This window comes from Papaver somniferum, chromosome 7 (assembly GCF_003573695.1).
Source record: "Papaver somniferum cultivar HN1 chromosome 7, ASM357369v1, whole genome shotgun sequence".
NCBI lineage: Eukaryota > Viridiplantae > Streptophyta > Magnoliopsida > Ranunculales > Papaveraceae > Papaver > Papaver somniferum.
This window is the reverse complement of record NC_039364.1, coordinates 14,681,070-14,699,230: the sequence shown is the minus strand read 5'-3', so window position 1 is coordinate 14,699,230 and position 18,161 is coordinate 14,681,070. Positions and strand designations below refer to the sequence as shown.

The window sequence follows — 18,161 nt, the reverse complement described above, 5'->3', positions numbered from 1 at the left end:
ATTAAAAGAGACGTATCTACTTCTAATAACTTTGTGACCCTCGTAGTCCCAAAGTTTATATCCAAAAGCGTCATTTCCATAACCAAGAAATATACACTTCTTTGCTTGAGCACCTATCTTAGACCTCTCACCTGGACTAAGATGAATATAACCAACACAACCAAAAACTTTCAAATATGAAAGATTTACCTTTTTTCCAGGCCAAACCTCCTCTGGTATTTTCATATATAATGGACTACTAGGTGTCCTATTGATTAGATAAGCGGCCGTCTCTGTTGCATGTGCCCAAAAGGTCTCGGGAAAACCAGACTTCAACCTCATGCACCTAGCACGTGCATTCAACGTCCAATTCATACGTTCTGCTACTCCATTCTCATGTGGCGTCCTTGGAACTGTCCTCTCCAAACGAATTCCATTTGTTGCACATAACTGTAAGAATTATGTTTTATCATACTCACCACCGTTGTCTGACCTTAGACACTTCAACTTCAGACCAGTTTCTGTTTCAACCAAAGCTTTCCACTTCTTAAACACTTCATACACCTCGAACTTATTCTTCATGAAGTAAAGCCACACCTTCCTTGAGTTATCATCAATAAAGGTGACATAATATTGGAACCCGCTGTGAGATGCAACATCAATTGGTCCCCATACATCTTTGTGAACCAAATCAAGTTTCTCACTTCTCAAGGCTCTGCCGCCTCTGTTGAAACTAACCAGTTTTTGCTTTCCAAGAACACAGTCTTCACAAAAACTAATATCAACAGACTTCACCTTAGGTAGATATCCTCCCAAACATAGAATCTTCATGTTCTTCTCACTCATGTGCCCTAATATTTTATGCCATAAGTTAGTGTCTTCAACACTACTAGCCATTGCTAAAGTAGCTTTACCTGAAGTCCGGTATAGAGTACCGACTCTAACTCCACGAGCTAATACCATAGCTCCTTTCTTCACTTTCCAATTGTGTTTCGTAAGCACAACTTCACAGTCATCATCACAAACTTGGCCCACAGACACCAAGTTCTTTTTCAAATTTGGAACGTGTCGTACATCCTTCAATTTCCATGTCGAACCGTTGACTTTCAAGATCACATCACCCAAACCAATGATGTCGCATGCTTTACCGTCACCTAAGAATACTTGGCCCTAATATCCTTCTTTATAAGAGATCATAATACTCTTATCACCCGTTGTATGGAAAGAATCTCCCGAGTCTATAATCCAAGACTCATCTTTCTTGTCCTCAGAGGGTAGTAAAAAACCTTCCGTAATCACCTTCTTGTTATCAACAAGGAACTTTACCGGTTCCGTAGATGCAACTACGTTGACCTCTTCTTGATTACCTTTGTTTCCAGCATTATTAGCACCTTTGTTTTCCGGAAAATCGCTCTTGAAGTGTCCTACTTTCTTACACACCCAACACTCAACAACTCATCTAGACCGGTATTGAGATATCCCCCTAGACTTTCCTCTAGACTTCCATCTAGATTTGTTGTTGTTGTTCTGATTCGAACTCCTTCCTCTATCTTCTTCCTGCAAACTTAAGGCCGAGCTTGAAGTAGTAGAACCATAACCTTGTTCTATTCTTCTTTCCTCTTAAGCGATCAACCTTTGATGCACATCATCAAGCTTCAACTTCTCGCTCCCTGCAGAATTACTAATAGTTGTTCTTGCGGTTTTTCAACTCTTTGGTAATGACGACAACAACCTTAAAAGTTGAACTTCATCATCAAAAGTAATACTAACTTTTGAAAGCTGAAAAATAATTGATTTAAACTTCCCAAGATGTGCTGAAATCGCTTCGCCTTCTTGCATCTTCAGATCAAATAATTGTTCACACAACATAATCTTCCCCGAGGCTGATGACTTTTGATACAACTTTTCAAGTTTATCCATAAGATCCTTCGTACTAGTTTCCTCTTGTACGTTATTGTAGACTTCCTCCGTTAGACATCTACGGATCACGGCTACACATTTGCGATCAAGAGTTGTCCATTCATCGTCTTTGCGTGCTCCCTTTTTCGCAACTCCACTCAATGGATCAGCAAGGTCTTTCTCATATAGGTAGTCTTCCATATGAGACTTCCAAAATGCAAAGTTCTTCCCATTAAAAATTTTAACCCTAGCTACTGTACTTTCGTTTTTATCACCCATAACTCGCACTCCAATCGTACTATGAACCCTAAAGCTCTAACCCGAGCTCTGATACCAGTTGTTAGGATATTCACGGACCGCCGGACCCTACTTCCGGGCCCGACCACATAGCACCGATATTGTCCCCACTTAACCACCTGTTGCAGCAGGTGTGAGATTTTAATCTTAAAGGCCTCCATGCTATGTAAGGAGATGCCCAAGCTTATTAGACACCACATGTACTTCCTCTTATTCCATGTGGGACTATCTCGCCATACATATGTGGTTTACATCGCGCCACATACTCCAACATGGGGTACTAATTTGCTTAGTTATACGTGTACCAAATCAGTGGTGCGTGACAGTTTGTATTATACAGATTTTACACACCCTCAAGCAAATTACGACCCCTATTAGGGTGTTCGTGAAGCATTTTTGTTAAAAACAAGATAAATCCTGTGTAACCCAATAAATTACTAGGAAATCAAGGATGTCAAATGAAGACGCTCTCATGCCACCATTGCAGAAAGAAAAGAAAAACTCTAGAACAATAACAAAAGTTTATACAGCTGAAACAAATCTTCTCAGTATAATGTAATCAAAATTGATAGTATTCAGATAGAAATCCTACTAAGACGAATATTGACTGCTTAACAATGTCATGGTGATTCCCACGACCAGACGGACACGGTACTTGTAAATCTTTTTGATGATTACTGTTCTCTACATAACTTCACTTTGTTAATTTTAATTTTTACTTCCGAAATTTTTCTTGAGTAACCTCATTTGTTATTGTTACTTTGCAAAGTTTGTACTCAGCAGTCTTCAAAGTTTCTATACAGCAGTTAGCATTTTAAAATTCACGAAAAGATTTTATGTAAGTAACTATGGAGCTTGTTTCGCATATCAAGAGTCTGAGCCCATAATCAGATGACTGGTAGGCCCGTTCAAAATTCATCATATTTTTGACTTGTGAAAATTACAGGGAGACCCATTTTCCCAGCATTTTCCACTGAGAAACCCATGGGCGCAAAATTTCATACGCCCCCCATTTTCACCAACAAAATTATTCTAAAACCCATAATTTAAAAAATTTTGTTTTTCTCTTTTATAAAGGAAAAACTAATTCTCAATTCGTTTTCTTCTTCTTCCGAACTGTAAATCTTCATCAACACCTGAAGATGATGTTAATGGTTTTTTGTGTTTGAGTCTGGGTTGTTTTTGGGTTTGCTTTGACAGTTTGGTATCACCGTTTCTTCCTGGTGGTGGGGACGGACGGTGGCGGCTTATTGTTTGAGAATCAGATGTGAATTTGGGTAAGAAATCAGATGTGAATTTGGGTAAAATCAGGATAGAAGAATCCAAATGTCAGTAAAATCAAGATCATGATTTGGGTTTTTCTATTTTGAAATTAGGGTTCTTCAATTTTGGGAAGAACATGATGAATTTTTTTTTTTGCACGGGATTTTGGGTTTTTCAATTTTGTGGTTAGGAGGAAAATACTTCGGGTTCTTTTTAGAGAATTTTCAATTTATGCAGATCTTCCTTCCCATCTCTAAAACACACTCTCAGTTTTCTTCTGCAAGTTTTGAACTCCATGGATGCATTTGATAAATAATTAATTGTGTTTCATACGTGTTGTTGTTGAAAGATTATTCACTAGAATTCTTAGGGAGAGCAGCAATATGTCTTTGACTTGCATTAGCTTTGAAATCAATCATCGGTATTCAACTTGGAGATGTTATGACGGGGAACATCAGTGTAAAAAATCGCCGATCATGTGTGATCCGGTAACCTCAACTCCTTATAGTTGTTTCCCTATTGACTTGAGTTGTTTTTTCCGTTGATGCTTGAATTGCAGAAGAACAATGAGTGGAAATCGGGGTTTGCCACTGTTGAATAGTGCTGGTCATGGTTGAAGACAAAATATGGGGAGAGATTGGTATTTAATGGTGAGGTTAAGCTGCAAGTTAGCTGAAGAGATGGTGATGATATAGCAGAAAACTATGAATAGAAGTGATGAAATAGATGTATGATTAGGTTTTTACGGGGACTAACCGGCCGGAAATCGGCCTGGAAATGTCGAAGAAACAGAGGAGACTCTATCGTATTTTTTACTCCGACGAGAAATTCATTATCGGTGCTCAACTGATTTAGGTGAGCCAATACCAAGTCATGCAAACAGCGTGTTTGTAAAAACTCCTAAATCACTAGCTTTTCTCAAATGGTACAAAAGACGCTGCCAAGGAATGATAAATTCAATTTTCATTTCGTAAGTGTTTTCCTTGTTGTAGTGGTTGCATAATCTGTTATACATCTATAAAATTTTTTGAATAATTTGTTATGCAGTTGTGAAAATGGATGCATAATCTGTTATGCATCTACAAAAATTAATGCATAACTTGTTATGTAATCCAGAAAACGATTGCATAACACGTTAAGCATCAACTTTTATGTCACTATTGAAACCAACAAAAACAAAGACTGCAAACTTGTCATGCACCTACAATAATATCTGCATAACATGTTATGCAGTCGCGAAAATGGATGCATAACCTTTTATACATCCGAAAATATGGCTGCATAAAGCATTATGCATCGAGAAAATGGATGCACAATCTTTTATGCATCGAGAAAATAGATGCATAATGCATTATGCGTCAATTTTTTTATGTACGCACTAATACAATGGCTACATAACTTATTATAGAAGCATAACTTTGTTATGCAGATGCATAATTTGTCATGCAGTGGAGAAAATGGTTGCATAATTCGTTATGCGTCTGCATAATGCGTTATGCATCCTTTTTGGTGGCTTCATAATGGTTATGTATCAAGTTTTCGAAAATTTTGCCTAAAACGATGATCACCTCCGATTTTTTCATGAAAAACAAAAATTTGATATTGTTGTTTGTACTCGTTGCGTAGCTCTCTTTAAAACATTTTCAACGATATAAAATTTGTAAATTTCCAAGGCGCGGATTTTTAGATATGTTATGTCCAAGTTGCGTTGCCAATTATACCCCTGATGCATAACCTGTCATGCAGATGCATAATCCGTCATGCAGACATTTTTAATAATTTCATATAACTATGGGTGTCACGGAAATAATTATGGGTGTCACGGTACCCAAAATTAATTATGAGCTTGACAATGAGAATATTATTTTTTTTTGAGTCTCCTCCTAATTTTCCCTTTTGACTTCAGAACATGGTTCTTTCTATTCCTAGTTAACAAAACAGGGAGGAAAAAGAACTAAATTTCTGTAATCATGCAAGTGATTTGGAGAGCTTCAAAATGCATATACTTGGATGAAGCAGTGAGTGCAGAGCACAGAGAGGGAGTTGCAATAATTGAAGGAATAAATTCAGCATATAATTATTTTGCCAAAGGTGGTCCTTAGATTGGCTGTGAAGGCCGAAGAGTGTGGATAGCTGGGCAGTGGGAGCAACAATTGGTAGAGGCTAACTAAATTCTTCTTCAGTTTAATCACTGAGAATGGTATCTGGATGCTCCTACGGCTATTTCGAATGTTTCTGATCAAATAATTCTGTATTGGAGGCCTGTGTAAAAAAAGAATATGTATTGGAGGTTGTACAACAAACAGAATTGTCAAGTTTTCCAGTGACCTGAGTTGGAAATGGAGCAACACCAAATTCTTTACTGATAAAAAAGAAAAATAAAGTTTTCCAGTTCTACAATGTTCATTCAAAATAGTTGATGGAAGTAAAAAATCCTAATGAAGCCATTGTAGATGGTTATGCCTACATTTTTTGTTGCGTAGCCTTTTTATAAAAACTTAGGCGACTGGAACATACCAACGACACACAGTAAGACAAGTTTTGGAGGAATATAAGAAGAAGAACGCGTATCTTAGCGAAGACTTTTTTAACGATATACCAACAAGTAATCCTGCAATCATTTCATTTTTATATGCATTATAATCTTCTCGATAGGAAATTATTAGGAAATAATATAGGAGTCTATATTTAGGAGATATACACTTTAAGGAGTTTGAGTTATATTAGGAAAGTGTCCTATATTATAGAGTTTAAAGTGTATATCTCCTAAATATAGACTCCTATATTATTTCCTAATAGAAATTGTAGTTGCAGGAAATCCTACAACCACACCCTATATGAAATCCTAATAACAATTCAAGTGATCATCTTAAATTTTATACATTCATTCATAAAATCTTCAATATGATTACAAGATCTGAGATGAGTTTTAACTTGGAGAACAAATAATCTTTTTTCTCTCATAAATTTCAAGTCTAAGCTCTCAAAAAGATCTCTCCCTCACAAGGTCACTCGGTCCCCTTATATAGGGGTTTACATAGTGGATGACAGCTAATAAAACCTTTATTTTCCGACGTGACGTGCGTCATTATCGCACACTTATCTTGACTCTTCTCGCACATGCTCTATAACTTCGCACGGGTATCATACTTCATTCATGATTATTCTGACGTCATCTTATGCGTCATCCCAAATATACTATACGCGATACCCTTCGCTCGTTTATCGAATTCATTACTTCGCACACATATTATGTCATGCGGTATTTAGTATCTACATTTTTCCTATTCTCATGTCGTTTCTTTGGAAAGGGAGCGATATGAGAAATTCCAATTTTAAAATGCCGCACTCACTCATCTTTTCATATTCCTTTCAGCTGACATATTCCCCTAATTTAAGCATGAGATCTTACGCGTGTTTTTTCCCCATCTATTCTTGATTTGACACGTTTTATAACCGCCTTTTCTTGTCCGTTCATTCTCAATCTTCGCATTAATGAGTGAATATCTCGGGAATCGAGAGTAAATATCTTATTTACTGTCTTTCTTCTCCATACTTCTTTTTACTCTCTGCAACTATTTTCTTCTGCTACTACTCCTCTGATTTCTTCTCACACTTCTTCTGTTATTTCTCTCCCATTTTGATATTTTCATTATTCTTCATTACCATACTTAAAAATGCCGGAAGCTGGTTGGAAGAACAAACTGGCATTTGATAGATTGAAGAGAGAATTTGGTGCACGGGGTTTTTCGTTATCTTTTCCTGCTGGATCAAAACCTTCATCCAAACTTGGACATGAATGGTTTCCTCTTGAGGAATGGAGTGATCAAAAGATCATCATTTCAGTGGGACAACTTCTTGCAGGTCTTCCTATTCCTCTTTATGATCCCAAAATTCCCTTGTTTTAGCGGAGATAATATTAGAATAGCTCTTGAATATGCTCGTCGCGCAGCAGGTTTAGAATCTCAGTATCCAATGGATAAGCGAAATCCTGATCATCGAGATGAGGATATTAATCTTGCTGATTATACCCTTGAAATTGTTTTCAAGAATTATAAAGTTACCATCATGAAAAGTAGCGCCTCTAAATGGGGTATTTGTTTGTCAAGAAAAGATGGTATTTCTGAAGAGAAAAGGATCATGCGAGATGTTGATTGGCATGACTCTTCAAATAGTACCGCTTGTTGGTCGAACGACACGCGATGGTTAGAGTACCCAATCATCTTGGTGGGCCCATACATAACTGGTAGGGATGAACATGGCTTAGCTCTTCCCCTTCCTGAGGGACTTCCTGCTTATGATCCTTGGGTATTCAGATGTCCCGAAGAAGAGAAAGTGGTATGCTATCTTTAATTATCTTTTATTTCCATCTTTTTCCTTTTATCTTTTACCACTCTTACCTATTTTCTCCATTTCAGATGGCTGATCAAGCAAAAAATGCCAGAAAACTGTCTCACACGACATCCTCGCATAATAATGAAGTAAGAAACACCCTTTGTTTAATTTTAACAATATCGTTGCCACTGTTTCTTATCTTCCATTATGTGCGTAGGAGGAGATTGTAAGAGTAAGCGTGAAAGGAAAAGGTGTAATTCGCAGTAAAAAGACTGCTTCCAAATATTTTTCTAAGAATCCCTATAAGAAGCGGAAAGCACCTTCCTCTTCAAGCTCTCTATCTGACGATGATGATGACAGTATCCTTGGTGAAGATTCCTCTATTAAATCTGCAATAGATCAGATATCGATTATTTTTTCTGACTCCATGACAGCAGTTGGAGATGATTCACTGGCTAACACATGTAAGACTCTTACGAAGATAATAGATGCCCCTACTTTGGATGATGATTCCCTTCGCGGAGCTTCCTCAGCTTTGATTTCCAGTTTTCAATATTCGCTTTCTTCTATGGTAATTTCTTATAACTTCACACTTTCCTTAGAGTTATATTATTTGGAAGTTTCTCACATTTATTTAATAACCTCGCAGGTGGATCGCTCATCATATGTTGTTTCTTCAGACTATGAAAAAAGGCTTCGCAAGATTGCAGCTAAAATTAATGAACTTAAGTTTTGTTTTACCCTGAATGACATTTATTATCATGCGGGATTCTCTGTTGAGGAATTCTCTTTATCTCATTCATGTGCGAAAAATTTTGCAAGGTATATTTACCCTGCAAAATAATAATGATTTTTAGCTTCTATACTATTTCTCTCATGAGGTCTTATTTAGCCTTCCTAATTAAAGGTATTATTTTGCCTTGTATATGATATTCTTGCTATGCGATGAGATCACATGACGTCTTTACGTTTTCGCATGACCCATTGATCTCTCCTTATCATTTACTTATATTATTACCTCTTCAGGTTTTATTATCGCGCAAATATGACAAGCTTTAATACTCCCGTGCGTAAAAAGTCTCATGATATTTGCGTCTTATGACACAATTCATCTCCCTAATGGAGGGTGTCGTCCCTATATTCCCTCTGATTTCCCCTTCAAGGAGGCGTACCCCTACCAGGTTAGGGTGGGCTCCTCTCATCCAGTAATGCAACAATCAGTTGTTATCGCGGTCTCTTATCCCTCCACCGATATGGTTTATGGTTACAATACCGCACCCTAAATGGGGTTTCTTCGGACCGAGTGCATCATAGTCAAGACTTGTCAAGAATAGCCAGGTACGCTTGACTCAACCGTGTACCTCGGCGCCTTGATCGAGTTTTTGCATTCCTTAGTAGAGAGCTTCTTACCTTAGTCTTTCAACTAAGGCGCCCTACCGGATGGGTTTTTGTTTTACCCCAAATCTCCATGACTCAAGCTCCAGGGTCGGTGTAGCTTTCACTTGAGCCATTCTAACTGCATTACGAATTATGACGTGCGTTACGTCTTATTATTTCCTCTTTCTTTACGTGAAATAGGGTGCACGCCACAATCGCATAGCTAGGCTCCTTAATTGGAGTCTTTATTTCTGATGCCTTTTTATTAAGGTCTTATTATGAAATCTTATTATGAAATCTTATTTTGTCTTTTTCTTATATCATTATAATGAAAAAGGTTTCTTCAATTGCATTCTTATCTTCGATTTATATAATTATGATATAATCTTTCCTTTCACTAGGAAAACAACTGATTCTTTGAGGAATGTTACATCTACGATGAGCTGCTTGCTGCTTTCACTTTCTGCATTTCTTTGAGTTCTCTCACGTTATCGAATATATCGATGCGTATTTGTTCTATTTCTTTTGTTGTGCGGGAATTACCGCATGCACCATATTTCTTCAAGTACACTTGATGCCATAATTCATCACATGACAAACCCTTTTCATCTATAAACTCAAACATCCCATTGTTAATAACTATTTTGATCTTATATGGGCCTTCTCACGTGTTTTCCACATTTCCTTTACTAGTTTTTGATATCTAGGTTTCTGCCTCATCACTAGATCTCCTTCTTGGAATTCGCGTCTATGCTCTTGTGCAGTTATTATCGCTTGTGCAGGATCATGTATTGTTTCATTCTTCTTATTTACAACATCTACCATCAACCTTTCACCACGCTGACTTTCTCTTATTTGTTGTCTCTAGTTTCTTCGCTTTCTTGAGCGCTCTTCACATTTATCAATGTCAATTCCATGGCATGATTTTCCTTCATTTGGATCTCCTCTTATTACTCCTACACCATGAGGAAGAGGAAACTTGATACATTAGTGAAAAGTAAAAGCCACTCCTAAAATACCATGTAACCACGGCCTTCCAATCAACGCGTTGTAAGGTGATTCTACATCAACAACACAGAATACTATTTCCGATGATATGCTTTTTACAAGAATCCGCATTGTTATTTCTCCCTTTGGTTTATTTGTTGTGCCATTAAAACCACATATCTTATAAGTAGAGGGAATAAGCTCTTCATCTCGACCACCCATAGTTTTGTATGTATGATAAAATAAGATATCTACTGAACTCCTAGTATCTATTAGTATTTTGTTGATAGACCATGTATTTGTTTCTTCATCTTCATCAGTATCAGCTTTTGCTTTTGCATCGATTTCCAATTTTACCACTAAGGGATTTTCGTGCAATTCTCCACCTCCAGGTACTTCTTCTGCATTGAAGGAAATAAGTTGCTTCTGCCAATCTTTTAAGGGCGATATCTTCACAAGATTCAATATCTCTCTTCCATTACTATCCCTCGCGCAAACTCTACTCAAGATATTATCATGGAAGTCTTCTATGTTCTTGAACGAATGTATTATCGAATTACAGTATAGATTCTTGGCTTTCGCACCTACCTCAATTAAATAGGTATTCCTTCCTGCCTACTTATCTTGTGTGCGACCTTCTAGAGGTGGTGGAGGTAAATTTTGCGGATATTGTACCAAAAAGTGATCCAACTTCCCTTGATCTATCATTTGCAGAATGATTTTCTTTATTTACATACAATTATTAGTTGTGTGACCATGGAAGAGATGATAAGCACAAAATTATCTACTTCTTCTCCCTGGTGGTGGCTCATTTCCCGCATTCGGTGGTGCCGGTATTTCTTCCATCAAAATTATATCTTCCCAAATTTTTTCTATTGTGGCATTTAGGTATGACATATTTATAGGCTCCCAAACTACTTTATTTCCTCTTTGACCTTGATTAAAATATTTCTTTTAGCCTCCATATCCTTCTGGTGGGTAGTCTTTGAATTTTATTATTTCCTCCACGATTATTGAATTGTTTTTCTCTTTCCCACTCTTCTTGATCTTGACTTCCCATTGCTACCATTTTTTGTTGATCTTCGCTTATCCCTTTTTCATATCCTCCTCGAGATGTACTTGTGATTGTGTTCGCTAATTTAAAAAGTAAACTCGCGTTCCCAGCTTTTGTGCTCGTATTTTCCACAGGATAGGATTCCATTTCTTTTTGCTTTTGCTCAAGAGCGATGTATTCTTCTTGGTACTCGCGTAGCACTGTCATTGATATGGTGTCTTTAATTCTGAAAATCTGTGTGTACAACAAATCTGTTGCGAAGAATGCATTGACGAACGCTAATATGAGATTTATTTCATCCACTCGTCCAGCCATTTCACTGCACATTGTTCTCCATCTTGTGGTTAGACTTCTTAGGTCTTCATTTGTTCTTCTTCGCAAACCAAATACTATCTCTATGCCTGTTCTTAATACATTGTTGCTAATGTATGCTCCAAACAAGATTGACTGCAAATGATTGAATGATCTGATTGTGCCAGTAGGTATACCTTCAAACCACTTCAAAGCTTCTCCTGACAAACTTGCCGGAAAATACTTGCAAAGAATCGCATCATGATCTTCCCATTGCAATAAAGTTCGCAAGCTTTTATGTGTTGTATCGCACAAGTTGTTCCATCATATATATTGGTGAATATTGGCAAACTGCATTTAGGCGGTATTCCCGACATCTGTATTTGTGTTGCAAATGGTGTTTTTCCTACTTCTTCAATTGCCTCATCCAACTGTCTCCTACCGCCCTCTCTTCTTGTTGTCATCATTTCTCTCATTTTCGCTAATTCTCTTAAAATTTGTTTATTCATTACCTGGTCTTGTGGCATTGGCTTTTTTAATCTTGCTTGGATTACTCTGTTTTCATGTCTATTTTGACGAATAGCCTCCTGCATCTCCTTTTCGTCTTCAGCATCTCTCCGGCGTCTCCGTCTTTCTCTGTCATCCTGTTCGACTTGATCGTATCGATCCCTTATCATCTATCTTTCTTGCCACCTAGTTCTTCTCTGTTCTTCCTCATCCTCCATAGTCTGGTTTGGTAGCGTGCGATTGGCTTGAATTCTCGTTCTTCAATTTCTTGTCTTATTCTCCTGCGTCTTTCTCGTTCAGCATGTGCGTGATTCTGTTCTTCCATGTATCTTTTAGCCTCATCTTCGCGTTCATGTTGATCTCTTAATGCTTGTATACCCTGTAATATCATCCTTCCTTGTTCTGGATCACGTTGTTCATCTTGATATCGCTCGAGTCGCTGTTCATATCTGTTATCTCTATTATCTTCTTGCATTCGATGATCTTCACCATGTTGTACGTACCGGTCATCCATTGGCGGCTGGTCATTGCGTCGATCATGTAGATCATCATTTTCCTGGTCATTGCACCGTAATCTCTTTTACATCACTGTAGCACCCATAGCTCACTCATTAGGCCTGTGGATCATTTAAACTTAAACTCCACAGATAACCTCTAGCACAACTCATCTTGTACTGTCACCAGCTACAACTACTTGCTACTTCAATACCTGCCCAGAAACTCACCATTCTTTCTCGATATTGCACCTGCATCATTTACCTACCGCCACAAGTCTGCCAACACAATCTGGACTGATGCAACACCCATTTACAGCTCTGCCTCAGGACATAAATTCACACATTCAATTTAGTTTGTTGTTGTACTCAAACTCACAACATTATCTCCCTAATGGCAACACCATTTCCATTACATTTTGTAGCTCAGCACCAACCCTATTTGCATACACCTGTATACACAAAACACGGGTAGTTCCCTTGTATCACTGCTTCTGCTTGTATTCAACCCAGACTCCATTGCAATTATGTTCAAGGCTTCACTCCAACAGCAACACTTCTTACTCCCTTACGGATTCAATTCCACCACTGCAATCTCAGTTTTAGTCCTAATACAACATCACTTGTTCATCTACAATTATGCCAATGCATTTGTAATGCTTATTTACTTGTAATCAATTCAACACACACAACATAACCACAACCACACTGTCATACATAACCTTGAACATCAATACTATCTTCACAGCAATACTCGCCAAAGACCTTGTCAACTGCACCACTGCACAATGAACTCCATCCTGATTCTCTTCCATATAACAGCAGGAGCCAACACCTATCTTCTTCTTTAACCAGTTATTTGTAATTCTTCATTTAAAACCCCGAATTGAACAACCACAAGCCCTAATTCTTCATTGAACTTAGACATTGTCAAACCCTAATTTCCATTATTAACAGCAGCAATCATCTTCTTTCTCTGTTAAAAATCAATTCCAAACAAAACCCATTCTTCTCAACTTCAACAGACTCTCATCTAACTGTTTTATTTCTGCTTCAACTCAATCCTTCACTTCATTTCACTCAATCACCAATTGATTACCATTCTTCATAAGACAACATATCCAGTTATTATTTCAACACAGAACTTGAATTTCTTCCATCTATTTCACAGATTCGGATCAAACCCCAAAATCGAATCGATCTCAGCAAAAATCTAACTTCAATTTTGTTCCATTATAACACTTGTAATTAAGAAAAACCTTCACATCAATCTTTCTTCACTACTGTTAAATTCAATTTGTTGATATCTGATGAAGTCTGTATGCAATGATTGAAAGACAAAAAGAATGGTAATCAATGGGAGAGATTTTGATGTTTCTCTGTGTGTAAGACGGGAGAGATGCGATGAAAAAAATCAATGGGGTTTAATTTTAGAAGGGGAGATATAGTTTTAGACACGGGTGCTGCAAAAAACGAGTTCTCATTTTTGGGGCCCCTAATAGTGAATACAGAATTATTTTAGGGGTACATAAAAAATAAACCAAATCAAACAATTAGACAGGTCATCATTTAACTAGTCAACGCGGGTCAACGTGTGGTCTTTAGACCAAAAGTAAAGGCTAGACAAATGTTAGACCAAACCCAGATTTTGGTCAAAACCTGAGTACCAAAAACCAAATAACCCTTATAAATATGATGTACCAACATCATCCACAACCTCCTCTTAGAGAAAAAGTGAGTAATCCAATAATATTTATATTTATGGCATTGTTAAAATTTCGCATCCTAACATTTTAGAATTCATTGAATTTCAGCTGGAATGTTTCAATGGCTATGGAGAATTCGTAAATGGGGAAACTAAGTTCATTCACCACAAAGAATGTACGACGTTGTACCGACGTGTAAGGAGGTTCATCGAAGAACACTTGATGTATCAAATTCTAGATTATCCATACTAACTCGTTTGTAAACATTGATGTAATGTTATTTCCTTAATGAAATGAATGCCGGTTTTCGTTCCAACTTAATGTTTATAATATAATAAAAGGTAAGATTGACGACCCTTAAAATTATCTTGATGACCCTTAAAGTTTTTGGGCTTTTTATTGACGACCCTTAAAAAAAAGATTTCATTGACGACCCTTAAAAATATTTGGAAAGATGAGCTAGATATCTACAGTATAGAGTCGTTAATTTAATAAATGGGTCGTCAAAATGGAATCGTTAATGGTTCATACATAGATTTGACGACCCTTTAATTAAATCAAACAGAGAAGTGGGTTGGCCTACGAATGATTCGTTGATTATTAAAAAGGTGGGCGAGAGAATTGTCAACGGGTTTATACAGGGTCGTTAGTTTCCAAATACACCACTAATCACTCTAACACTTACTTTTTTCGAGAGGATTTGAGTCGTTCATCTGCAAAAAATGTGTTCACGACTCTAACAACACCCTGACATATTTTCCAGCTTTTCAGTGTGATGGTCCTCATAATTTAACAATCATATAAGCACAACAAATTCTAAACATCATGCTAAAATTGTTAGGAAAGCCAAAAAACATAAAATAGTTTTAACAAACAAACAATCCAAACCAAACCGATAGTACGAACTACAGGAAATAGTTGTATCTAAGAAATACATAAGTTCAAGTCGACAATACCAAAAGACATAAGTTCTAGATGTATTCAAACTTTAAAACATCTCCTCACCCACTACCACCACCTCGACCTCGACCTCTGCCTTGACCTCTCTGACTTCCCTGACTTGATGTTGTTCGACTTTTTTTTGAAGGACCCTGTCCAGGACTGCCCCTTGGAGAACCACCTTCTTCTCCATTACCTTGATCATCATCATATTTGTTTCCTTCACCCTTTTCAGCACGTTCTTGTCTTAGTTGGCTAGCTGTTTTAATTCCTCGTCCTCTTACATTGCTTTTCCAGATCAGCAAACATTTTCTTCGCTTATGGATTTTCAATGTGTTGGCAGTACTTATCGTACATACGACTTTGCTCAGGTTCTATCACTTCTCCTTTGTCGTCTTTGCAACAAAATGACTTCATAAAAATCTTCACATGTTCCCTTTATTTTCATTAAAATACCGATTAAGATTAACATAATTAAAATTGTATGTAAATGATTAACACAATTCGAAAAATAAGTACTTACCAGAATCTTAAGAATGGTAGAGTTATCTCTAATATCGGTTGTAGAAGTAGAGGAAGATGCTTTGTTGCTCCTTCTACACGTAGCCTGGTCAATCCTTATCACCCGACCGTGGGAGAATTCTTCGTACCCATGGCATGTAATCTTCACTTGCCTCGTGACCTTCATTAACATGCTCCCAATAAGAGATGTCTACCTTACTAGTACCCAAATGCCTATTATTACCAATGCTCAGTCTTAGGATCAGGTTCGTAAACAACATCCAACGCCTTTCCATCCGCCTTGCATTTCTTTAATTTATAGTTGAATGGTGGTACATAATCCTCATCAGGTGAATCTTGAATATACCCAACATGACGCATTACTCTAATCGGATTGTACATTGAATATGCATAAGGGTAAAACAGAGGGCCATGGTAATATCCGAGATTTTGGATTCCTCCTACTCTATCTTCCTTGTACGGATCAAAGTTTATCTCTTTGGCTGTCATATTGTCCAATTTTCGGCGTATGGCTAACAACTTCAACTTCTGTGTTTCCTCCTTATCCTGAATTCCATTGTACTTGTATCGGGTTCCTCTTGGTTTAGTATTGTTCCATGTTGTCTCTAATCAGACATCTTCATCGTTTTTGATCAATGAAGGGAAATGCTCGTAAATCCACACCTAAAACAGCATCAAAACAATAAAAAAAAAGTTAAATCTAAAAATATAGAACAACAAATATTACAAACAACGAACAAGTTTAATAACTCAAATTACCTGAAGTAAAGCCAAATTCCCGTTCATTTGAGAAGTTCGTTCCTGGGATGCCTTTGCTAGCTGAGCGTTCAAATGTGCTACTACGGCAGTCCCCCACGAATACCTACTCACCTCGTCGAAGGGATCCAAAAGTTGAAGAAGGGGGACGATGACTCTGTTTCCTTTGCTATCGGGAAATGTAACCGAAGCAAGGACATACAACAGGTATGCGACTTCCGTCGCACGAACTTCCAAATCATAGAGTATTTTATTGTCTCTGTCTTTCTCAAGTGACCCCGCATACATCTTTCTAATGGTTTTAAGTTTAAACTCTTTTTTTGGGTAATTCTTTCCCTTCACAAAAATGCCAAGCGTCGTCTTTTCATCCCATCCAAACAACTTCTGCGTCAATTCATATATTTTTTTTCCAATCTAGGTTTTTCGTGAACTTGTCACCCGTGGATTTACCTTCAACCTGCAATCCTATAATTTGTTCTGCATCTTTAGGAATCAATGCCATCTCGCCAAAAGGGAATTGAAATGCATCGACTTCTCCGTAAAACCTCTCACAAAAACATGATACCGCAGCCTTGTCATACGCAATCACGGAGTTCTGAATGGCAGAATACAAATCTGAGTTTTCAACAATCTCTCTTACTCTTGCACATTCACATTCTAGCGGCCATTTTTTCAATTTTTGTATAAGAAAATTGGTGTCTAAAAAGACGCGTGGCATTCTCATGATCCTACAAAATACAAACAAATATAAATTAAACATAAGAAATTGAATATCAATATATCATATGAAAAGCAAAGTTGAGAATGTTACAATTGTCTCATTGATGGTACGGGCCCATGAGCTAGCATATCCAAATAGAACTTTTCCGTCGTATTTAGGTTCACCTATGGCTTTCTCATTGCTAAGAAGAGTAAGCTGCAAACTCTTGGGTGGAAGGTGTCGTGCGCTGAGTGCGATTGGGACTTTCTCCTTCGGCTGTGGCTGCGCCGCATCCTCCTCAACCTCCTGAATCTCCTCCTCATCATCATCATCATCACTACCACCATCATTTCTTTCATTACCATTTCCATCATCCTCATCCCCCTCTTCATCATCGCTACCACAACCATTTCCATCATTACCATTCGCATCATCATCATTATCTTCATCCTCCTCTTCCTCAATCTCTTTCTCCTCATTACCACGATTACCACCATTACAACCATCATTACCACCATCATCATCATATATCATAAGCAGCATATTCACCTCATAAAGGAATTTCTTCATGTTCTGCGACTTCTTCTTCGTCGCTTCCAGTTGCAGATACATCAGGACAGGATGAAGCCGACGATTCAGACGATTCATCACATGGGTCTCTGGGTTCGCGGATAATTAAGGTTACTCACTCGGTGTTTTTCCTCGTAATAGACCAGCATTTAGGTATTTTTCGTTGCGGGGAGGTCTGGATGTATGAGTTACTATGGAAAGCTTATCTTTTTTTATTCTTGCTACTATAGGCCAAAGACAACAAAATATCAAAGGGTCGTCAGAAAAATATCTTAAAATAAACGACCCTTAGAAATACTAACGACCACATGTACTTCGTTAACGATTATCAATTTATTCTTGCCGATTCAAGCATTTTTCCTTAACGACTATTTCATTATTTGGGACAGAGTGGTGGTTTGGCATATCATATAATCGTTAATGAATACAAATGGTCGTCTAAACAATCGGAAAGATTTAACTTATATGATTAACGACTAGATGCT

General features: G+C 37.5%; 1 protein-coding gene across 1 annotated transcript; it reads right to left on the bottom strand.

Annotated features, from left to right (window-relative positions):
- Positions 1-16,240: 16,240 nt before the first annotated feature.
- LOC113300422 (protein MAIN-LIKE 1-like) lies at positions 16,241-16,731 on the bottom strand. Its single transcript, XM_026549655.1, has 2 exons — positions 16,410-16,731; positions 16,241-16,313 (listed from the first exon to the last, which is right to left on the bottom strand). Exons 1-2 carry the CDS (start codon positions 16,692-16,694, stop codon positions 16,260-16,262), a joined length of 339 nt encoding a protein of 112 aa, XP_026405440.1. The 5' UTR covers positions 16,695-16,731; the 3' UTR covers positions 16,241-16,259.
- Positions 16,732-18,161: the final 1,430 nt, after the last annotated feature.